Raw genomic sequence first — 23875 nt, 5'->3', positions numbered from 1 at the left:
TCAAAATCTCGCCGTTTTCTAAAGCACATACCAACCTCAAAGTAGGGAATAATTCCTCCATCGGGACGGGTAATTGAAAATTGTTTAGTCCATGATTCTTGTACTCCATATTTTTGCATCACCCCGCGAGGGAACCTTCATCATATTCAACATAAAGTAAACAAAGATAGTCACCCAACACTGCCACACACTTTTGATAGTATCGTCCGCTGTTAGAAGAAACTGCCAGAGTATGTTCTGCTGCTGGTAATGGCACATATCCAAATCTCTCAGTGCTAATATCAAATGACACTATAATTCCATATTTGGTTTCTCTATTGGCTTTGTATCCTAAACAGTGAAAAGCTACAAACCATAATTAGTGTTATTCGCCGTATGGACGTTTTGATTGTCGAGTAATGTTCCAAGAATCTGATCCTAGTGTGTAGACTTGAATATCAAAACTACTAGTTTCTCTAAACAGGACGATTCCTACCAGCTTGTAAGTGTCCAAATTGCGATCATAATCAAACCCGTGATTCAGCCCCTTAATTCCCTGGAACTGTGATTTTACAAACAATTCATAGATAATTGGATTTGCTGAGAAAGTAGCAAAACAAGTGGTGGAATTCGGGTAAGGATTTCCTGGACTTAATCATGTCTTTTGAGTTTGCTACACCGTTTTTGGTGTATTGGTGTCTTTAGATACAGTTACGGCCCTGTTATGGGATTGAATTTGTGAAGCACATTACATCCTTAAAAGGGATTTGAAACACCATATGTGTGTTGGTGTCAGTAGACAAATTTGAGCCTTACACAAGGATTTTGAAAGTTGTACAGTGCAACATCTTAGGATGATTGAAGTATGAAAGAATCATTAGATGATTGGATAAATGAAGTCCTTTTATGGAAGTGAAACATCTTCGGATGGTTGACACCTACGGGTGAGTGAAGTATTGAAGCCTTTTAGTGGAATTGAAGCATCTACGGATGATTGGCACCTTAGGGTGATTGAAGGAAGTAGAGTATGAAGGCGTGGAAGGTGAATATCGAGTTTTCATGCCAAGGTGGAGAAATAAGAGAATAGTGAAATTGAAGTTGTCTTAGAAATCTTGTCAAGGTGGAGAATTGTTAGATATTGGCTACATAAATCTGACTTGTTAGATATTTCCTTAAGAAACTGATATTGGTCAGTTGAATTGCGCGATAATAAGATTACTTGTAGCAAAGGTTCCTCATTCAGATGGTGAATGGAAATTTCCACAACGAATGTCAGACGGTTCAAATGAATAAATGTAAGTGATACCACTTTTAAAAAGGAAAAAAAAAGTTAAATTTTTGTATTACAAGTCTGTATTTCACTGTTTTTACTTTGCTTTGTTGTTGTTTGCTTATTTCTGGTGTTATATTAAGAGCTTATATGTTGTAGGTGACTTTTTTTGGAGATGTCACATTATCCGAGAAGAGACTCTTGCTGCACAAGGATTGGTGAGTGCAATTGTGACCTTTGTCATTGAATTGTTTAGGTGTACATAATTGTACACATGTTGATTCTTTAGGTATACATAATTGTACACATGTTGATTCATATAGGTATATATATGTACATAATTATACACATGTTGCTGTTACTGTGCACATAATAGTGCACGTGTTGATTATTTTCGAAGCTGAATATAGTTCTGCAACGTATTGTTTTTGTTTGTATCTATTCTGAACATCAACTTTTTGTTGTTCTAAACTTATTTGTGGTTAGATGCGTACAATAAGGATTATCGCTCAATGTGATGTGCCTTCATCATTTAGATACTGAGGCAAATTAAATCTGTAAGTATTTTCCAATTACCACTTTTCTAGTATAAAATGTTTCAATTGAAGTTGCAAAGAAAGTTTTATGTAGTTTTCTTTATAGTTTCTCTATAAATGTTCCTCCCTGTTGTATAGATGCTCTAATTTAAACTTATGTTTGGTGCTTAACTGTATAAATTGTGTTAAGTCTGTAAATTACATGCAGTTGATATGATACTAACTGAAATGACACAATGTACATGACTGGATGTCTCTGATATTAGACTTGTTATGATATTGAAACCATAGATGTTAGGTGTTAGGCTTATCCAATAAGATGAAGCCTATTTCTCGGTCTATTTCCATTTTTTTTTGAACATTTGAAAAAAAAATTGGTCCACTGTACCGTGCTCTTCTTTTGGAATTCTATTCAACATAGGATGCCTTTATTGGTTATTAGAGATGCATCAGCGATACTTCTATAGAAGTCTGATTTTTTTTGATAATGTGCACATAGTTGTACACCTGTTATTGTTAGCGTGTACATCAATGTACACCTGCAGTTAACGTGTACATAAATGTACACCTGTTGATTTTAATGTGTATATAGTTGTACCACATGGTGATAAATTTACTCCTGCTATTGTTAACGTGCACATAAATGTACACTTGTTGGTTGATTTTAATGTGTATATAGTTGTACCGCATGATGAATTTTGAAACTCCCAGGTTTGAAAGATATTACTCATTTCCTTCTTGGTCTAGGGGTAGGGTAACTTGGATAAAGGTTTTCTTGTTCGTTGATATTATATGTTGTTGCATTATTATATACTTGTTTGCTTGTAATCGTTGGATTAAAATGCATTTCGGGGAGGAAAGAAAGAAGACCAAAATAGGATAAATCGATTCAATCAGTAGCTTCATTTTGTTTTAAGCACAATTCCTATGTGGATAGGTTTTTTTATTTTTATTGCTTGCTTTTCATTTTTGTCGATAGGTCAAAAGTGATAAAGATGGGTCCTCATCTCATTCTTCCATGTTTGCAACCCAAGATGTTGCAACATGGTGATAGGTATTTGGTCTAATTGTTTACTTGATTCCCGTTTTAATGCCCACCTTAATGTTGATCTCAGCTGATAATAGGATTTTTCGCAGTAGGATATCTTACCTGAAAAATTAGGTTCGTACATGTTTTGGAGGGTTATACATATTGGTGTACTGGTGGAATTCCCAAGAAAAAGTAGGTTTATGTGTGGTTATGAATGATTGTCTTTATGCATGTTTTGCAGTGGTGTACATATTGGTGCAACTGTGTATTTTTCATGAAAAAGTAGGTTTGTCTGTGGTTATGAGTGATCGATTTTGTGCATGTTTGGCAGGGGTGTATACATTAGTGCACCTATGTATTTTCTCGTGTTTTACATTGGTCCACATATTGGTGCACCTATGTAATTCCATAAAAAAATAAGTTTGTGTGTGATTGTGAATGATTGGTTTTATGCATGTTTTGAAAATTATGGTTTTTATGTGGAAGTTGTATTGAACTCTAGTTTGTTTCAATTTGGTTTGCATCATGTGAATGATTTATCAAGAACATAAACTTTGGTTCGTATTTGCTGATATTAAGTATATGATGTTATGCCCAAATTCGCTGTGTCTCTTTAATTTAATAACTGCCTAACCTTTTATTTTTCATCTTTTTCTTTGCTTTGTTTCTTATGTGGTTGTTGGAGAAAGGTTATAACTTTTTTTCTTCAAGATGTGGTTTCTTATGTTTTATTGTTTTTTTCCTCGATGCATGTTAACTGGTTTACTATGCAAATCCTGCCATTATTCAGCAAGAGCATGGCGTGGTTGATGTTTTTGTTAGTTTGCGCTGACTAGAGTGGCAGTCTAGCTATCATGAATGTTGGATTTCCTGTATTTTTGCTGATGTGTACAAAAAAAATTTAAAAGTAAAAATTATATAGTCATATGGGTACTCTTTATATAGATCTCAAAAAATGCTTTCCGAATATATAAAGTTTGTGAATTTTGGATGAGCGATTCGAAAGATAAATTCTTTTTTAGTTATTTATATATTATTGAAAATTGCTTACATCGTCATGAGTTATTTTGGAGTAAAATACAAATATTTGGATTAAAATGCAAATATTTGAACTAAATTATAAATAATAAGGGTATTAGTGTATTTATCATGTATTTGGACTAATGTGTACCTAGTTGACTCGAGCTAGACTAAACAGTATTTTTGGAATGCTGGTAGGGCCCCGAAGATATTCTATTTAAATGCAAAATGGTCCCCGGCAGCGGCGCCAAAAACTTGGTGGGCTTTGGGATATGTAAAATTAAGCGTAATAAAACGCGGGCCTACAGTAATACCGCAAGTGCACGGTCGTCGGTTGTAACTCGTGCAAGTACGGGTCGATCCACAGAGATCGGGTGTGTTTTGGAGTGTTTAGCTATTTTGGGTTCTAGTTGCTATTGGGCTAAGAAGCCTTTTGGCTTAGCTTGGGCTTTGAGTACTAATGGGTTTGTTCACAATAAAATGAACTGAGCTTGGGCTCAGTTGGTCTTTGAAGTGTGAATGGGCTTTGGCCTTAAACTTAGGCTTTTGATTAAGCCCACAGTTGATTGGATTGGGCTTTTAAACTTAACCTAAACTGGGCTTTGAGCCTTAATGAAATGGGCCTCAGTGAACTAAACCTTGGGCTTTTGTTTTGGAATTGCACTGGGCCTTGGGCTTTGAACCTTTGGTTTCAAAAAACTGGATTGGGCTCAGCTAGCTTTGGAAGGCAGCAGCAGTAGCAAGACTGCACAGCAGAAGGGCAGCAGCAGCAGCTGCAGGGGAAGGAAAACAACAACAGAAGAAGTAGCAGCAGCACAAGTGCTGCACAGCAGGGAATGCAATGCAGCAGTGCAAAAAAAGAAGACTGCAGCACTGTACACAGCTGCACAAGCAGTGGAGAAGCAAGGTAGGGAAACAACAAGATAACAGCAAGCAAAGATGACAATGAAGAACAATTACAGGACAAGGACTAAACAAGCAGAGAGCAATGCAAAACAGCAAAGGGAAAGAACACAGCAACTACAAGCATAAAACAGTGCAAGATGAACCAAGGCCTAAGGCCAAGGGCAGGGTTGTGGAAAAACTAAAATGAAGCAATACTAAGGCAAGAATACAGGCATTCCTATAGAATGGGAAGAGAACTAGCTTGCTATGAGCACTAGTTTCTCCCAATGCTCAATCAACACTGCAACCTAAGCATACACAAGGAATGGCAAGAAAATCAGCTTGCTATGAGCACTGATTTCTTCCATTGCACAATCACATCAATGCTTCACAGATATCTAGCCTAGCATTCCATCAATTGTGACAGCAGTTTAAACATAACAGTGAACATTAACAAACATCAACAGGAGCATTACAACATTTAACATTAACATAACCAACTAAAATTAACAATGAACATATTAACAGAAACACTAACAGGAATTAATTTAACCTAACATGATAAACTAACACTAACAGGAAGCAAAAGGATTAACAGTAACATCAACAGAACATAGTAGACATGAACATGAAACTGAACTGAAATTTAAAACATTAACAGGACATGAAAGTCCTGGATGCTGGCTATTCCAAGCATACCCTCTCACACACACCCACAGTCCCAATTTATACCCACAGACACATTTAGGGTTTTCCCCCAATTTTCCCCCAAAACAGTAGAACTAGGGTTTGGTGAAACTCACCTAATTCCTTGAAATAACAGCTCCATCACGTCGACCCATCCTTCTATTTGTCCTCCTCTACCTCTCCATGTCTTCAATTGCTCCTCACTTTCGACCTAATTTACCAATTTTGCACGCTAGGGTTTCTGATAGAGAACGTGCAGAAATTGAGAAAATAGGTGGCTAAGGAGAAGGGAAACTGATGGTATTGGTTACTTTGATGGACGTGGTGACAGAGAGTTGGTGGCGGAGCAGGTGGTGACAGAGGTGGAGAAGGTGGTGGTGTACGGTGGTTTCTGCAGAGGAGTGGGGAAGAAGAAGAAAGAAATAGGAGAAGAATGGGTCGAGTTTAGGGTATAGGTATAGGTTGCTAGTGTGTGAGGCGGAATATCAAATTTCGATGTTGGCGAATCTGAGTCACTGGATGCGAAGCTGAGTCACTGGATGTGAAGCTGGTAGGTGAATCGGACGGTGATCCCTGAAGAGTCTGGTAGCGACCGTCGGATGCTTTGATACAACAAAATCAACGGTGAAGATCGAGGTTAGGTGTTGTAGTGTTAACCGGAAGTATCGATATTTGATGAACAGGCAGAGAAGCGACCGTAGGATCTAAATATGATCTAATCTGAAGGCTTGGAATTTAGGCACTATGGTGTTTTGCAGGAGCTTCAGATTTTGATGCGCGATGAAGGAGCGACCATCGGATGATGAGATGGATCCAATCCGACGGCTGAAGATGGAGGCGGTTTTGGTTATAGAAAATGAGGTTGTGCGCACCATTCTTCGCGGCTTCCTTGCGTGATTTCTCCCGGCTTTTCACTACTTTTCTGCTCTTTTCGCTCCGCGATTCATCCAAACTTTATTTATTACCTAAAAATGCAAAATTAATTAATAAAAATATTTATTCTTGAAAACAATGAAAATACAGAATATGGGATAAAATGTAGAATTAATCCATAAAAGATGAGTTAAATGCCAACAAAAAGGGATAGATAAATACAATATTTGGCACTCATCAAATACCCCCAAACCTGAATTTTACTTGTCCTCAAGTAAAACAAAACTAAGGAAATCCTAACTATACCACTGTCGCTGGTCTCTCGAATGCATTTAGCGTATGCACTAAGCCTTTTAAACCACTAAGTGTCCCTAGTGGACGAGTTGAAGTCTCGTGAAGGTTTGCTTAGAACGTACCTACAAAGTTCTAGGTCAAAATATAAGCTCATATTCCATCAAATGTGACATGTGCAAAACAGTTTAAGCTCACAACAAAATGGAGATGTCAATCTAGCTATCGAAGGCACAATCCTAGCACTGATAACAAAAAAAGACATGTGATAAGAGTGTAAAGTGTATCTACACATGTGTAAAGAAAGATCTGAAGTTATGACTACTAATCACCAAGAGATAGTTTCTCAGGCTAAGAACTGAGGTCGAAATCTAGCTAGCTGTCCGGACTTTACGAGAATTGTGAATGAGTTGGAGGTATTTCACAATTACTCGCGTTGTACATCAATGGCATACACCCTCCTTGCTTATTACAAAAAACAACAAAAGATGACTATTTACATGACTCTTATTTACATTGACTACTCTCTTTTATTTTTGGAACAAGAGATGATGGAATTGAAATACTTGATTTTTTTTGTATTTTCTGATATTTTTCTCTTTTTTTTTTTTTCTGAATATATACATCGTTTTTTTTTTTTTTTTTTTTTTTTTTTTTTTTTTGAACAAGGAAACACTTTTGATACATATACAAAAGGAAACAAAAATTACATGACACTTTGCAAGAGGTAGCCCTTTTTGATGCACCCAGTTAAATTCGATGGTTGTCTTTCTTAATGTAACCTCCACCTTCTATCCCAACCAACCAAAGAACAAGCTAGTCAAGTTTCGTTCAGTATTCTAAAGTGATTGGCAATCGTAACTTCCTATCAAACACCTTGAAGATCGAGGCCATACATGTATTGGTAGATCGTGCGCGTGCAAATTTCTTATCACTATGTGAATTGTGCTAGAATCAGGGTGCCTAAATATCTAGACTAAGACTCCTAATAATACATATTTGCACAAGAGTCAACATTTCAAGGTAAATGAGCTCCATTTTTATGATTTTTTCAATTTTTTTAATTTTTTTTTTTTTTTTGAATTTTTCATTTTTTCAAAAAGAAGAAGGAGTTCGTTTTCAATTATGGCAAATTATCATGGTATCTACTCTATACCCCCAAACCTAAACTAAACATTGTCCTCAATGTTTCAAAATATGGAAAGAATTAAAATGCAACATATGGAAAGGGACATGCTGAGTAGAGTAAAAGGAGAGAGAATACCCGATTTCGGCGAAAGCAGAATTAAAACTCCGTTATTCAGGGCAAAAATCCAACATATTTCAGCCGAGATCATATTGGATGAGCAGAAAATATATACAAAAGGAAATTTTACTAACACATTATCTACAAGAAAATTTGGTTTTTTTTTTTTTTTTTTTTTAATGGGATTGGACTTTTTGGAAAAAATTTGGTTTTGTTGGGAAAAAGACAAATTTTGGTTTTGATGGGAAAACGAAAAAGAAAATTTGGTTTAAAAATGGGAGCAAAGTAGAAATTTGGTTTTAAAAATTGGGAGCAAAAGAATTTTTTTTTTTTAATAAAGAAAATAAAATGAAGAAAATAATTTTTTTTTTTTTTTTTTTTAAAGAAAATAAATTTTGGTTTTTGAATGGGAGCAAGCCCACTGTTTGTCCTCTAATGGAATGGAAGGAAGGCTGCAGCCCACGAAACACTAAGTTTTAATTTTGAAAGTTTAATTTGGGCCAGTTGGTTAAGGCCCGACGTTTGTTTTAAAACTTTGGTTTCGAGGTCCACTCTTGAGTGGAAACAAGCCCACAATCGGTTACAAGCTCAGCTGGGTTTAAACCCAGAGTCCAAAATACAAGTCCAATGAAAGAATTTAAACAAGCCCACAAATTAAACAAACAAGCCCACAAAAATTATTACAAACCCAACAGAAAATAAGAGAAGCCCAAAATTGGCTTTAATATTACAAGCCCACAATTAAAAAATTGGAAGCCCACAATTCGGGTTCTCTTAAATGGGTTACCTTTTAAGCACAGCCCAGCTGCTCTGATATTGTTGCAAAAACCCAGTTGGGCTTTGGTTCTTTTCCTTGGTGGCGTCCCAGCAGAGGAAAAACAGGTTCAGAACAGCAGGTCCAACAGCAAATGAAGTGAAGCAGATGCAGATGCAAATGCTATGCAGTGAAATGCAAAAGTAGCTAATAAAACAACAAGAAAAACACAGATAAAACACAGCACCAATCCCCGGCAGCGGCGCCAAAAACTTGGTAGGCCTCTAAAAGGTCCTAAAAATTATCCCCGGCAGCGGCGCCAAAAACTTGGTAGGCTTTGGGATATGTAAAATTAAGCGTAATAAAACGCGGGCCTACAGTAATACCGCAAGTGCACGGTCGTCGGTTGTAGCTCGTGCAAGTACGGGTCGATCCACAGAGATCGGGTGTGTTTTGGAGTGTTTAGCTATTTTGGGTTCTAGTTGCTATTGGGCTAAGAAGCCTTTTGGCTTAGCTTGGGCTTTGAGTACTAATGGGTTTGTTCACAATAAAATGAACTGAGCTTGGGCTCAGTTGGTCTTTGAAGTGTGAATGGGCTTTGGCCTTAAACTTAGGCTTTTGATTAAGCCCACAGTTGATTGGATTGGGCTTTTAAACTTAACCTAAACTGGGCTTTGAGCCTTAATGAAATGGGCCTCAGTGAACTAAACCTTGGGCTTTTGTTTTGGAATTGCACTGGGCCTTGGGCTTTGAACCTTTGGTTTCAAAAAACTGGATTGGGCTCAGCTAGCTTTGGAAGAGGCAGCAGCAGTAGCAAGACTGCACAGCAGAAGGGCAGCAGCAGCAGCTGCAGGGGAAGGAAAACAAACAGCTGAAGAAGTAGCAGCAGCACAAGTGCTGCACAGCAGGGAATGCAATGCAGCAGTGCAAAAAAAGAAGACTGCAGCACTGTACACAGCTGCACAAGCAGTGGAGAAGCAAGGTAGGGAAACAACAAGATAACAGCAAGCAAAGATGACAATGAAGAACAATTACAGGACAAGGACTAAACAAGCAGAGAGCAATGGAAAACAGCAAAGGGAAAGAACACAGCAACTACAAGCATAAAACAGTGCAAGATGATCCAAGGCCTAAGGCCAAGGGCAGGGTTGTGGAAAAACTAAAATGAAGCAATACTAGCAGCAACAAACAGGCATTCCTATAGAATGGGAAGAGAACTAGCTTGCTATGAGCACTAGTTTCTCCCAATGCTCAATCAACACTGCAACCTAAGCATACACAAGGAATGGCAAGAAAATCAGCTTGCTATGAGCACTGATTTCTTCCATTGCACAATCACATCAATGCTTCACAGATATCTAGCCTAGCATTCCATCAATTGTGACAGCAGTTTAAACATGACAGTGAACATTAACAAACATCAACAGGAGCATTACAACATTTAACATTAACATAACCAACTGAAATTAACAATGAACACATTAACAGAAACACTAACAGGAATTAATTTAACCTAACATGATAAACTAACACTAACAGGAAGCAAAAGGATTAACAGTAACATCAACAGAACATAGTAGACATGAACATGAAACTGAACTGAAATTTAAAACATTAACAGGACATGAAAGTCCTGGATGCTGGCTATTCCAAGCATACCCTCTCACACACACCCACAGTCCCAATTTATACCCACAGACACATTTAGGGTTTTCCCCCAATTTTCCCCCAAAACAGTAGAACTAGGGTTTGGTGAAACTCACCTAATTCCTTGAAATAACAGCTCCATCACGTCGACCCATCCTTCTATTTGTCCTCCTCTACCTCTCCATGTCTTCAATTGCTCCTCACTTTCGACCTAATTTACCAATTTTGCACGCTAGGGTTTCTGATAGAGAACGTGCAGAAATTGAGAAAATAGGTGGCTAAGGAGAAGGGAAACTGATGGTATTGGTTACTTTGATGGACGTGGTGACAGAGAGTTGGTGGCGGAGCAGGTGGTGACAGAGGTGGAGAAGGTGGTGGTGTACGGTGGTTTCTGCAGAGGAGTGGGGAAGAAGAAGAAAGAAAGAGGTGGGTCGAGTTTAGGGTATAGGTTGCTAGTGTGTGAGGCGGATATCAAATTTCGATGTTGGCGAATCTGAGTCACTGGATGCGAAGCTGAGTCACTGGATGTGAAGCTGGTAGGTGAATCGGACGGTGATCCCTGAAGAGTCTGGTAGCGACCGTCGGATGCTTTGATACAACAAAATCAACGGTGAAGATCGAGGTTAGGTGTTGTAGTGTTAACCGGAAGTATCGATATTTGATGAACAGGCAGAGAAGCGACCGTAGGATCTAAATATGATCTAATCTGAAGGCTTGGAATTTAGGCACTATGGTGTTTTGCAGGAGCTTCAGATTTTGATGCGCGATGAAGGAGCGACCATCGGATGATGAGATGGATCCAATCCGACGGCTGAAGATGGAGGCGGTTTTGGTTATAGAAAATGAGGTTGTGCGCACCATTCTTCGCGGCTTCCTTGCGTGATTTCTCCCGGCTTTTCACTACTTTTCTCTGCTCTTTTCGCTCCGCGATTCATCCAACTTTATTTATTACCTAAAAATGCAAAATTAATTAATAAAAATATTTATTCTTGAAAACAATGAAAATACAGAATATGGGATAAAATGTAGAATTAATGCATAAAAGATGAGTTAAATGCCAACAAAAAGGGATAAATACAATATTTGGCACTCATCAAATACCCCCAAACCTGAATTTTACTTGTCCTCAAGTAAAACAAAACTAAGGAAATCCTAACTATACCACTGTCGCTGGTCTCTCGAATGCATTTAGCGTATGCACTAAGCCTTTTAAACCACTAAGTGTCCCTAGTGGACGAGTGAAGTCTCGTGAAGGTTTGCTTAGAACGTACCTACAAAGTTCTAGGTCAAAATATAAGCTCAGATTCCATCAAATGTGACATGTGCAAAACAGTTTAAGCTCACAGCAAAATGGAGATGTCAATCTAGCTATCGAAGGCACAATCCTAGCACTGATAACAAAAAAACATGTGATAAGAGTGTAAAGTGTATCTACACATGTGTAAAGAAAGATCTGAAGTTATGACTACTAATCACCAAGAGATAGTTTCTCAGGCTAAGAACTGAGGTCGAAATCTAGCTAGCTGTCCGGACTTTACGAGAATTGTGAATGAGTTGGAGGTATTTCACAATTACTCGCGTTGTACATCAATGGCATACACCCTCCTTGCTTATTACAAAAACAACAAAATGACTATTTACATGACTCTTATTTACATTGACTACTCTCTTTTTATTTTTGGAACAAGAGATGATGGAATTGATAAATACTTGATTTTTTTGTGTATTTTTCTGATATTTTTTTCTCTTTTTTTTTTTTCTGAATATATACATCGTTTTTTTTTTTTTTTTTTTTTTTTTTTTTTTTTTTTTTTTAGAACAAGGAAACACTTTTGATACATATACAAAAGGAAACAAAATTACATGACACTTTGCAAGAGGTAGCCCTTTTTGATGCACCCAGTTAAATTCGATGGTTGTCTTTCTTAATGTAACCTCCACCTTCTATCCCAACCAACCAAAGAACAAGCTAGTCAAGTTTCGTTCAGTATTCTAAAGTGATTGGCAATCGTAACTTCCTATCAAACACCTTGAAGATCGAGGCCATACATGTATTGGTAGATCGTGCGCGTGCAAATTTCTTATCACTATGTGAATTGTGCTAGAATCAGGGTGCCTAAATATCTAGACTAAGACTCCTAATAATACATATTTGCACAAGAGTCAACATTTCAAGGTAAATGAGCTCCATTTTTATGATTTTTTTCAATTTTTTTTTAATTTTTTTTTTTTTTTGGAATTTTTCAATTTTTTCAAAAAGAAGAAGGAGTTCGTTTTCAATTATGGCAAATTATCATGGTATCTACTCTATACCCCCAAACCTAAACTAAACATTGTCCTCAATGTTTCAAAATATGGAAAGAATTAAAATGCAACATATGGAAAGGGACATGCTGAGTAGAGTAAAAGGAGAGAGAATACCCGATTTCGGCGAAAGCAGAATTAAAACTCCGTTATTCAGGCAAAAATCCAACATATTTCAGCCGAGATCATATTGGATGAGCAGAAAATATATACAAAAGGAAATTTTACTAACACATTATCTACAAGAAAATTTGGTTTTTTTTTTTTTTTTTTTTTAATGGGATTGGACTTTTTGGAAAAAATTTGGTTTTGTTGGGAAAAAGACAAATTTTGGTTTTGATGGGAAAACGAAAAAGAAAATTTGGTTTAAAAATGGGAGCAAAGTAGAAATTTGGTTTTAAAAATTGGGAGCAAAATTTTTTTTTTTTAATAAAGAAAATAAAATGAAGAAAATAATTTTTTTTTTTTTTTTTTTTTAAAGAAAATAAATTTTTTTTTGAATGGGAGCAAGCCCACTGTTTGTCCTCTAATGGAATGGAAGGAAGGCTGCAGCCCACGAAACACTAAGTTTTAATTTTGAAAGTTTAATTTGGGCCAGTTGGTTAAGGCCCGACGTTTGTTTTAAAACTTTGGTTTCGAGGTCCACTCTTGAGTGGAAACAAGCCCACAATCGGTTACAAGCTCAGCTGGGTTTAAACCCAGAGTCCAAAATACAAGTCCAATGAAAGAATTTAAACAAGCCCACAAATTAAACAAACAAGCCCACAAAAATTATTACAAACCCAACAGAAAATAAGAGAAGCCCAAAATTGGCTTTAATATTACAAGCCCACAATTAAAAAATTGGAAGCCCACAATTCGGGTTCTCTTAAATGGGTTACCTTTTAAGCACAGCCCAGCTGCTCTGATATTGTTGCAAAAACCCAGTTGGGCTTTGGTTCTTTTCCTTGGTGGCGTCCCAGCAGAGGAAAAACAGGTTCAGAACAGCAGGTCCAACAGCAAATGAAGTGAAGCAGATGCAGATGCAAATGCTATGCAGTGAAATGCAAAAGTAGCTAATAAAACAACAAGAAAAACACAGATAAAACACAGCACCAATCCCCGGCCGCGCCAAAAACTTGGTAGGCCTCTAAAAGGTCCTAAAAATTATCCCCAGCGGCGCCAAAAACTTGGTAGGCTTTGGGATATGTAAAATTAAGCGTAATAAAACGCGGGCCTACAGTAATACCGCAAGTGCACGGTCGTCGGTTGTAGCTCGTGCAAGTACGGGTCGATCCACAGAGATCGGGTGTGTTTTGGAGTGTTTAGCTATTTTGGGTTCTAGTTGCTATTGGGCTAAGAAGCCTTTTGGCTTAGCTTGGGCTTTGAGTACTAATGGGTTTGTTCACAATAAAATGAACTGAGCTTGGGCTCAGTTGGTCTTTGAAGTGTGAATGGGCTTTGGCCTTAAACTTAGGCTTTTGATTAAGCCCACAGTTGATTGGATTGGGCTTTTAAACTTAACCTAAACTGGGCTTTGAGCCTTAATGAAATGGGCCTCAGTGAACTAAACCTTGGGCTTTTGTTTTGGAATTGCACTGGGCCTTGGGCTTTGAACCTTTGGTTTCAAAAAACTGGATTGGGCTCAGCTAGATTTGGAAGGCAGCAGCAGTAGCAAGACTGCACAGCAGAAGGGCAGCAGCAGCAGCTGCAGGGGAAGGAAACAACAGCAGAAGAAGTAGCAGCACAAGTGCTGCACAGCAGGGAATGCAATGCAGCAGTGCAAAAAAGAAGACTGCAACTGTACACAGCTGCACAAGCAGTGGAGAAGCAAGGTAGGGAACAACAGATCAGCAAGCAAATGACAATGAAGAACAATTACAGGACAAGGACTAAACAAGCAGAGAGCAATGCAAAACAGCAAAGGGAAAGAACACAGCAACTACAAGCATAAAACAGTGCAAGATGATCCAAGGCCTAAGGCCAAGGGCAGGGTTGTGGAAAAACTAAAATGAAGCAATACTAAGGCAAGAATACATGCATTCCTATAGAATGGGAAGAGAACTAGCTTGCTATGAGCACTAGTTTCTCCCAATGCTCAATCAACACTGCAACCTAAGCATACACAAGGAATGGCAAGAAAATCAGCTTGCTATGAGCACTGATTTCTTCCATTGCACAATCACATCAATGCTTCACAGATATCTAGCCTAGCATTCCATCAATTGTGACAGCAGTTTAAACATAACAGTGAACATTAACAAACATCAACAGGAGCATTACAACATTTAACATTAACATAACCAACTAAAATTAACAATGAACATATTAACAGAAACACTAACAGGAATTAATTTAACCTAACATGATAAACTAACACTAACAGGAAGCAAAAGGATTAACAGTAACATCAACAGAACATAGTAGACATGAACATGAAACTGAACTGAAATTTAAAACATTAACAGGACATGAAAGTCCTGGATGCTGGCTATTCCAAGCATACCCTCTCACACACACCCACAGTCCCAATTTATACCCACAGACACATTTAGGGTTTTCCCCCAATTTTCCCCCAAAACAGTAGAACTAGGGTTTGGTGAAACTCACCTAATTCCTTGAAATAACAGCTCCATCACGTCGACCCATCCTTCTATTTGTCCTCCTCTACCTCTCCATGTCTTCAATTGCTCCTCACTTTCGACCTAATTTACCAATTTTGCACGCTAGGGTTTCTGATAGAGAACGTGCAGAAATTGAGAAAATAGGTGGCTAAGGAGAAGGGAAACTGATGGTATTGGTTACTTTGATGGACGTGGTGACAGAGAGTTGGTGGCGGAGCAGGTGGTGACAGAGGTGGAGAAGGTGGTGGTGTACGGTGGTTTCTGCAGAGGAGTGGGGAAGAAGAAGAAAGAAAGAGGAGAAGAATGGGTCGAGTTTAGGGTATAGGTATAGGTTGCTAGTGTGTGAGGCGGAATATCAAATTTCGATGTTGGCGAATCTGAGTCACTGGATGCGAAGCTGGTAGGTGAATCGGACGGTGATCCCTGAAGAGTCTGGTAGCGACCGTCGGATGCTTTGATACAACAAAATCAACGGTGAAGATCGAGGTTAGGTGTTGTAGTGTTAACCGGAAGTATCGATATTTGATGAACAGGCAGAGAAGCGACCGTAGGATCTAAATATGATCTAATCTGAAGGCTTAGAATTTAGGCACTATGGTGTTTTGCAGGAGCTTCAGATTTTGATGCGCGATGAAGGAGCGACCATCGGATGATGAGATGGATCCAATCCGACGGCTGAAGATGGAGGCGGTTTTGGTTATAGAAAATGAGGTTGTGCGCACCATTCTTCGCGGCTTCCTTGCGTGATTTCTCCCGGCTTTTCACTACTTTTCTGCTCTTTTCGCTCCGCGATTCATCCAAACTTTATTTATTACCTAAAAATGCAAAATTAATTAATAAAAATATTTATTCTTGAAAACAATGAAAATACAGAATATGGGATAAAATGTAGAATTAATGCATAAAAGATGAGTTAAATGCCAACAAAAAGGGATAGATAAATACAATATTTGGCACTCATCAAATGCTCTTTGGACTAAACCATATTTTTCTCATTTAAAAAGTTATAAAGTGAAGCCAAATATGGTGAGAAAATTTGGCTTTCGTTCGCCGGAGATTGTAACTGATTCCAGACTCAAACACAGTTTGAATGTTCTCCTAAAGTTCAAACACTTTTATAATCTGTATATGAGTGAAAGTACGCGCACTTATCACTTGCGTCCAACTTAGGATGTCAATTTATCTCGCCCAACTAGATTTTGTTCCTTACCTAATGTCAGGTTTGAAAAAAAAAACTATAATTAAAAGCCAAATTTATCTCGCAGGAGATAATCAATTAAGATTTTTGGAGATTTTGAGAAACTTGTTGTGTGAGAAAGTCTTTACAAATTAATAAACATTGAGAAACTCTCAGTGGCATTAACAAGAGATTTGTAAAGACTGATCTCATTGATTTCCGGAGAGTTTTCACCTTACTACTATATACAAAAAAACACTAATCAAATAAAAAATATATTTAATTAATCAAAAGATTAAAATGAATTCATTTTTACTAATTAATATGGTAGTATCAAATTTTTTATTGAAAATTCAACTATAATAATTATTTGAATAGTTAAGGCACACGGAAATATGTCATTTACTTTTCTTTGTTATGTGCTATCATTTTTTATTTTTTAATAACTTTTCATATTTTTTATTTACATATTTTTTGGAAAAATAAAAAATTCTAAATATAGAAGTCTTTCAAAATATCACCTATTTTGGAGAGGCTTCTCTCAAGCTTATTTCCACTAAAAAGTCTCTCAGAGTCTCTTAAAAAACCAAATCCATAATTTTAAAATAACAGAGAATTTTATAATTTTAACATAATTTTAAAATAACAGTCTCTTAAGAATCCGATATATAATGAATCAGATGTTCACAAGTCAGTTTCTAATATCGCTAATGGATGCCAGATTATTGGTGACGGTACCAAAACCAATATAAAATAGTGGATTTTCTGTTTTGTTTTATACGGATTTTGGTACCCTCCCCAATACATTGGTACCTCCACCCCTCATTAGCAGCCGTGTCAGTTTCTTGAACCTTGAGTCGGTCATCAGACACATCTGACTCGAAAATGACTCGGCTGACTAATCTGACTCGACCCAAAAATCGGGCTATATAAGAAAATCTCAATCCCCAAAATCGGTGCCCTAGAAAATCTTTCTTCTTCGTTCTTTCTCTCTCTATTTGCAGAGCCATGGCAACGACATCAGAAGCACCTAGAAACCCTAGAAGGAACAACGCTGGAGGAGGAATAGATGATGACAAATTAGTGTTTGAAACAAGTGATGGAGTACAACCAGTTAGCACCTTCGATGAAATGGGTATTAAGAATGATTTACTCCGTGGGATTTACGAATACGGATTTGAAAAACCATCTGCTATTCAACAGAGAGCTGTTATGCCTATTATTCAAGGTAGAGATGTGATTGCTCAAGCTCAATCTGGTACTGGAAAGACTTCTATGATTGCTCTTACTGTTTGTCAAATCGTCGATACTTCTAATCATGAGTAAGTTTTCTGAAACTGTAACCCTAATTTTTTTTTGTTTAATTTTTGTAATTAAGTTTGGGGTTTTGGTTTGTTTTACGGTTGTTTTGATTTCTGGGAATGATTAGACAATTGAGTTATAAAGTATGATTTTTAGGGTTTATTTTGAAGTTAAAAGTGGAAATTAGATGTTTCAGTAGACCGACACCAGCAATAACTACCAGAATTTTACAACCGCTGCCAGAACCACCACCCCTTCCATTAAACCACCCCCCATAACCACCAGCTCTTCAACTAAACCACCCCCCATAACCACCAGCTCTTCAACTAAACCACCCCCGAACATCCACCAGAACCGCCACCATTCTACAAAACCACCACCAGAACCACCATCATCTAATAAAACCACCAAAAAATTATAGAAGATTCAGCACCAATAACACCACCCACCAGAACGGGCACCCATTCGACAGAACCACCTCCAGGATCACCACCATCTGACACAACTTCTAAAAGTACCAGAAGGTCCAGTCTTAATAAAACCACCTCCTGAATTGCCAGCACCACCATAAGTACCATCCACTAACCAGAACCACCAAGGCAGCCCAGTCTAGATTCTGGTTGTGGATCTAGTGGGTGGAGGTGCTGGTGGTTGACGAATTTCATCTTTTTAGGTCTCTTTTGATTAATGCCTTAAAAGTTTGAATTTGGTTTTGTTTTGAGGTCACTTTTTTTGGATTATCCCATTAACTTTGAATGTTGATTTTGTGTTTAGGGTTCAAGCGTTGATTTTGTCGCCAACAAGAGAATTAGCAACACAAACTGAGAAAGTTATAAGAGCCATTGGTGATCATATGAAAATTCAAGCTCATGCTTGTATTGGAGGTCAAAGTGTAGGTGAAGACATAAGGAAATTAGAAAGTGGAGTTCATATTGTGTCTGGTACACCAGGGAGAGTTTGTGATATGATCAAGAGAAGATCGTTACGTACTCGAGCTATCAAATTATTAATACTTGATGAATCTGATGAGATGTTGAGCAGAGGTTTTAAAGATCAAATCTATGACGTTTACCGATATCTTCCACCAGAACTTCAGGTACAAAGGATTTCACTGTAGCTTTTTTTTCCTTCTTTATTTTGTACACTCCATAGTTAAAAGGTTTCATTATATTTGTATAGGTTTGTTTGATTTCGGCAACACTTCCTCACGAAATACTGGAGATCACTAACAAGTTCATGACAGATCCTGTGAGAATCCTTGTAAAACGTGATGAACTGACACTGGAGGTATGCAGTCTATAACTTGTCTTAGTTTGGCTTCTGTTACATGTCTCGGATATAATATCGGTGTGTTAATTATTTGGTAACTAATCGGTGAAACTTTTTGTGTGCCATGTCAGGGTATCAAACAATTTTTTGTTGCTGTTGAGAAGGAAGAATGGAAGTTCGATACTTTGTGCGATCTTTATGATACTCTGACGATCACTCAAGCTGTTATTTTCTGTAACACAAAGAGGAAGGTAACGTCTGTCTGTCTTTTCTGGTGTATGTTTATGTAGTGTGTGAATTACACTGACTCTGATCTACTGCCTGCCAACTGTAGTTATATCTAGGTTGTAAGCAATTCCTTAGGGAAATGGTCAATAGTAGATACCGAAATACCTATTTACCCTACTATTTCGTGTCAGATGATCGTATTTGTTTCAGTTACCTTGTCCCGTGCAATGATTATTCTACTAAGACTAGTAGAGGGCACATGCGCTGCACATGTTATTTGGAGTTGAATGTATGTTTTAGTGTTTTAAGTATACAGATTTAACGAATTTGGCCTCAAATTATATTCACTTCATTCTGTATGTGGGGATATTTTAGTAAATTTTAGTAAAAGAGGCAAAAACACCTCTTTGCTTTTTACATGGTAGGGATTAGAGAAACAGAGAGAATAGAGAGATAACAACAGATAAAAGGAACCAAAATTTTTTCTTGGTTTTGATTATCTCTCATTCAATAGATTATGAGGTTATACCGACTCTCACACCACAAGATTAACACACATCTCTGTCTCTACCATATATGAAGCAAAGTGGTGTTTAGGAGGCTTTTTTACTTAAATATTCCCACATATATTAAGTAGTACTTATATGGAAGATGTTCACCTCAAGTAACATGTGCAACGCACGTGCCTCTAGAAGTACATATCACATGATGGGTGACAAAGATCTTGAAGTCTACAAGTTAATGTCATGTTAGATGCTTCCTTACTGTGGAGTTTATGATGATGCCAAACAAACAGTTATCATATACTAATTTCAGATTGCCATGAGCAGGTTGATTGGTTAACTGAGAAGATGCGAAGCTATAACTTCACAGTCTCTTCAATGCATGGAGACATGCCTCAGAGGGAGCGAGATGCAATCATGAAAGAGTTCAGAGAAGGGGCCACCCGTGTTCTGATAACAACAGATGTATGGGCTCGTGGGATTGATGTTCAACAGGTAAGTTTTTTCAGTCTGGTTCCTCTAAATCTGATTGCGCACCATATCAGCCATTCGTTTAATCCCACTTATCTCTCTGTCAAATAGTTTAGAGATTTAAAACTTTTAGGTGATTGTTGGTTAGACAGTTAGACATAGAAACCAGAATAGCTAAGCTGAGGGATTGGTACTTACTCACATTTCAATTGCTTTATTTGATTTAAACTTTTGAACCTTTTATGAATAGAACAAAAATGAAATTATATGGATGTTTTCATCAACCAATTGTTTTTTGCAGTAATTCTCCTCCTAATTCCTACCACTTGTGCTTTATAGGTGTCCTTGGTTATTAATTATGACCTTCCAAACAACCGTGAACTTTACATTCATCGGATTGGTCGATCTGGTCGTTTCGGGCGCAAGGTAAATTCTTTCTCTCTTGTTTTCAAACACTGGGCTCTCATTTTCAGACACTGAGCTCTCATTTTCAGACACTGAGCTCTCTTGTTATTTTTGTATATGATATAATACCGTCTCTGCTTGTATCCTGCAGGGTGTAGCCATAAACTTTGTACGAAGTGATGATATCAAGATTCTCAGAGACATAGAGCAGTACTACAGTACTCAAATTGATGAGATGCCGATGAATGTGGCTGATCTAATATAAATGGTCTGAATGATGATGCCCAAGCAAGTGTTCTGAAATGAACTTTTACTCGTTGATTTTTTCAAAATAGCTGCAACTACTGTAAATGCAAATGCAAATGATTTGCAGATTTCCACTGCTTGGGAAGAAAGAAACAGATTGATTTTTGGGACGTGTTTATGAGATTGTTTTAAGTTGTTCGTCTGTATCAGATTTTATATTAACAGGCCAAACCCGGTGTTGGTATAACTTTTTGTTTGATCTAAATGTTAACCCCTATTATTTTCAGGTGTAAATTTCTTAAGCCTTTATTTATAGCTTTACTTAATTTTATCTGTAGTTGAGACCTTCAGTAAATTGCAAGGCTGCTAGTAGGGGCACCTGTTTGGTGAGGGTGCGAAAAACTATATAAGATAAAATGAAAAGTGTTATTTTTTATATGTATTTTAGTACCCTGTTCGATAATATGGTATCCATTGTCCATCGTGTTTTTCTTTCTAACACATCAATCAACATAGTGATGAGGTCAATAAGATGGGTAGATGCCTGTAATGTCTTCCACGTAGTGATGAGTAACAAGAGTGCAGAAATAACGTGGTGTCAGAAAAATAATAAAATATATCGGCTGATGAGCCATTTCCAGATACAATGTGTCGAAGGTATGTTGAATTTCCATGGAGAAAAGATCAACCATAATATGGTGGATGGAAATCTGTTATTCGGGTTATTGCAGTTTGGTAGCGTCGATTCGTTCATCTTTTATGGGATGGCTTCTAACCTTATTAGTTTGTCAAGGCCTCCAACTGAAATCACAAGATATCGTAAATGCTGTGAATTTGGTTTCAACAACCAAAACACGTCTTGAGAGATTAAGAGATGATCGCTGGAAAAATTTATGGAAACTGAATTGTTTTGCAAGAAGCATCATATTCATATACCAGATATGAAAGCTCGAGATCTTGTTGGTACAGGTCGCTTGTGATAATATTATTATCATCATTTTGATATATTTGAGTTAAATAAAAGGTTTCCCCAAGAGACATTATTAACAGATGTTCATGCAGTTGTTTATTACTCAAAAGCAGCTGAATCAAATCTGTTCACACAGCCATATCAGTTAAGTGTTGACAAAACAATGAACCCGGTATTTTAGCACCAAATGTGCTGCTTTGGTCCTGCATGTTGAAATCATATCCCTCCAAGATGCATAGTTGCTGCTTTGCCCCGCAACGTCTTTTATGTTTGCTGCTGGATCAAGTCGTTTTCCTGACTGGTTTTCGCCTATCCATTTCTATGCAACAAGTAGGGTATTCAAATTAGTAAGGATTGACTACTTGCACTACAAGAAAACATGGATTAAGCGACAAAAATCTTAGCAAGAGCCCAAAATTTTGGTCGCTTCAACAGTTAAGCAACCATGTCTGCAATTACCAAAAACTTTGGTAACCTGTTCCCATTATATCATAGCTACTAACTAAATTATTGGGTTGCTCCATCATTTTTCCCATTACTACATAGCGAGTGGAATGGTGGTTAGTAGCTATTTATTTCAAGCTACCATGCATCAGCAATTCAAAATATGTTTGGCTGGTAAAAACCTGTCTCAGCAAGTAAGTTATAGCGATCACCAATTCAGAAAGGGGAAGTGAATGGTTCTAATAATACGAAAGGGAAGCGATCACCAGTTCAGTGTTTGATGTTTGATATTGAATTGTTTAATTTTAATTTTAAAATTTTTACAAGGTGCACTTCCATTAGAAGGTCTAGTAATGTTAATGCAACATGCAAATGAGGAATTGTAAAGTACTGGATAAGGTCAATATCATCGATGGAACATTAATCGGAATGCATAGAAACACTAAGGACTCTCACAACTTTAAAATAATTCTTTCTCTTATCAGAAACGAGCCGACGGCTAAAATGATTGAGCACATGATAAGCCGACGGAGTCCGAGAGAAATTGACCGAGATAAACCGAGATAATGTAATATCGACGTATAACAAACGAAATTAAGTGAACTTGATAAAAATACGGTTTGATTTAATGTACAGTTTCGTTCTACCAGTCATATACGAACCGCCTCGCCTCTGTTTTTTCGCTAGACGGACAACCATGCTACAGCATAACCTCGACAAATAAATAACCTAGCCAAATGAATAATTTTCATGGGTTCCAACTTGGATAACCTCGCCAAATTACTTGCTATAACACGAGCAAAATATTCCAGAAATTGTGCAAGCATTGCATAAAATTAAGGATACGGTGCATTTTGATTTGGGTGAAAGAAAAACACAATTAACCATAGATACATTTTTTTTCAGTTCATTCCTACATATATTTTTGTGTAAAATTTTCTGATTATGTATTTTGGTTTATTTTTATATATATAATTTAGTGATTATAAGTTTATATTTCTATAGGGCCTTTAAGGATCCCATTTTTTTATTTCATTAATGCATTAAGAGAGGTTATTCATTTATCACCTTGGCCCAAGTCGGGACCGGAAAAAATTATTCATTTGGCTTATTCTTTTTTTTTAATGGTACGCGAGTTATAACCCCAAAGGTGTCACTATCCATCCACAAAAAACCCTTTCAAACAAAAGTGACACAAAAACCCCAAATAACTTTAGTTGAAGTTTAAAGTACCTGTAAAATGGTTATCGAGTAATTGTAATGGTGACATATTACAGTTTATATAAAAAAAATATTTCGTGCGATTTCAGTTTGTTGGATTTACACTATTTCTACGTACAATCTTTATCGAAGCCGGCCCTTATATTACACTATTTGACGCATTAATCCGGCCACTTTCTAACCCCATTCTATTAATGCAAGCACTTAATTTTACTGATCTTATTAACTGGGGGATGCAGATATGTAACTAGAAAAAATAATAATGATAAGCTGTTAAACACGCAATCAGCCGGTACCGTGAATTCCATCAAATTTTTAGTTACACTTATGTCGCATACCGGTCATCAGGCATCTTTGCAGTTGGGCCCCTTATTAAGTATATGAAATACCCCTTTCATTCATGAATGGAACGAATAAACTGTATGATATGCCCTTCATTATTTTGGTTGTGCAAAATATACCCTTTCAATTCATGAATGAAAAGGGTACTTCTTCAGTCTCACCAATACCGGTC

General features: G+C 37.2%; 1 protein-coding gene across 1 annotated transcript; it reads left to right on the top strand.

Moving 5' to 3' along the window:
• Nucleotides 1–17272: 17272 nt before the first annotated feature.
• LOC113323846 (eukaryotic initiation factor 4A-3) lies at nucleotides 17273–21035 on the top strand. Its single transcript, XM_026572191.1, has 7 exons — nucleotides 17273–17624; nucleotides 18379–18700; nucleotides 18784–18891; nucleotides 19005–19124; nucleotides 19932–20099; nucleotides 20415–20501; nucleotides 20632–21035. The coding sequence occupies exons 1-7, from the start codon at nucleotides 17311–17313 to the stop codon at nucleotides 20743–20745; spliced, it is 1233 nt and encodes a 410-aa protein (XP_026427976.1). The 5' UTR covers nucleotides 17273–17310; the 3' UTR covers nucleotides 20746–21035.
• Nucleotides 21036–23875: the final 2840 nt, after the last annotated feature.

Source organism: Papaver somniferum, chromosome 1 (assembly GCF_003573695.1).
Source record: "Papaver somniferum cultivar HN1 chromosome 1, ASM357369v1, whole genome shotgun sequence".
In the NCBI taxonomy this organism is placed as follows: Eukaryota; Viridiplantae; Streptophyta; class Magnoliopsida; order Ranunculales; family Papaveraceae; genus Papaver; species Papaver somniferum.
This window is presented reverse-complemented; position numbering and strand designations above follow the sequence as displayed.

Excerpts from the sequence above, each read along its gene's own strand:
- LOC113323846 (XM_026572191.1), top strand. The coding sequence starts at position 17,311 with ATGGCAACGACATCAGAAGCACCTAGAAACCCTAGAAGGAACAACGCT. Across the intron at positions 19,125-19,931 it reads TCTGTAACACAAAGAGGAAG|GTTGATTGGTTAACTGAGAA; the intron begins GTAACGTCTGTC and ends TGCCATGAGCAG. Across the intron at positions 20,100-20,414 it reads GTGGGATTGATGTTCAACAG|GTGTCCTTGGTTATTAATTA; the intron begins GTAAGTTTTTTC and ends TGTGCTTTATAG.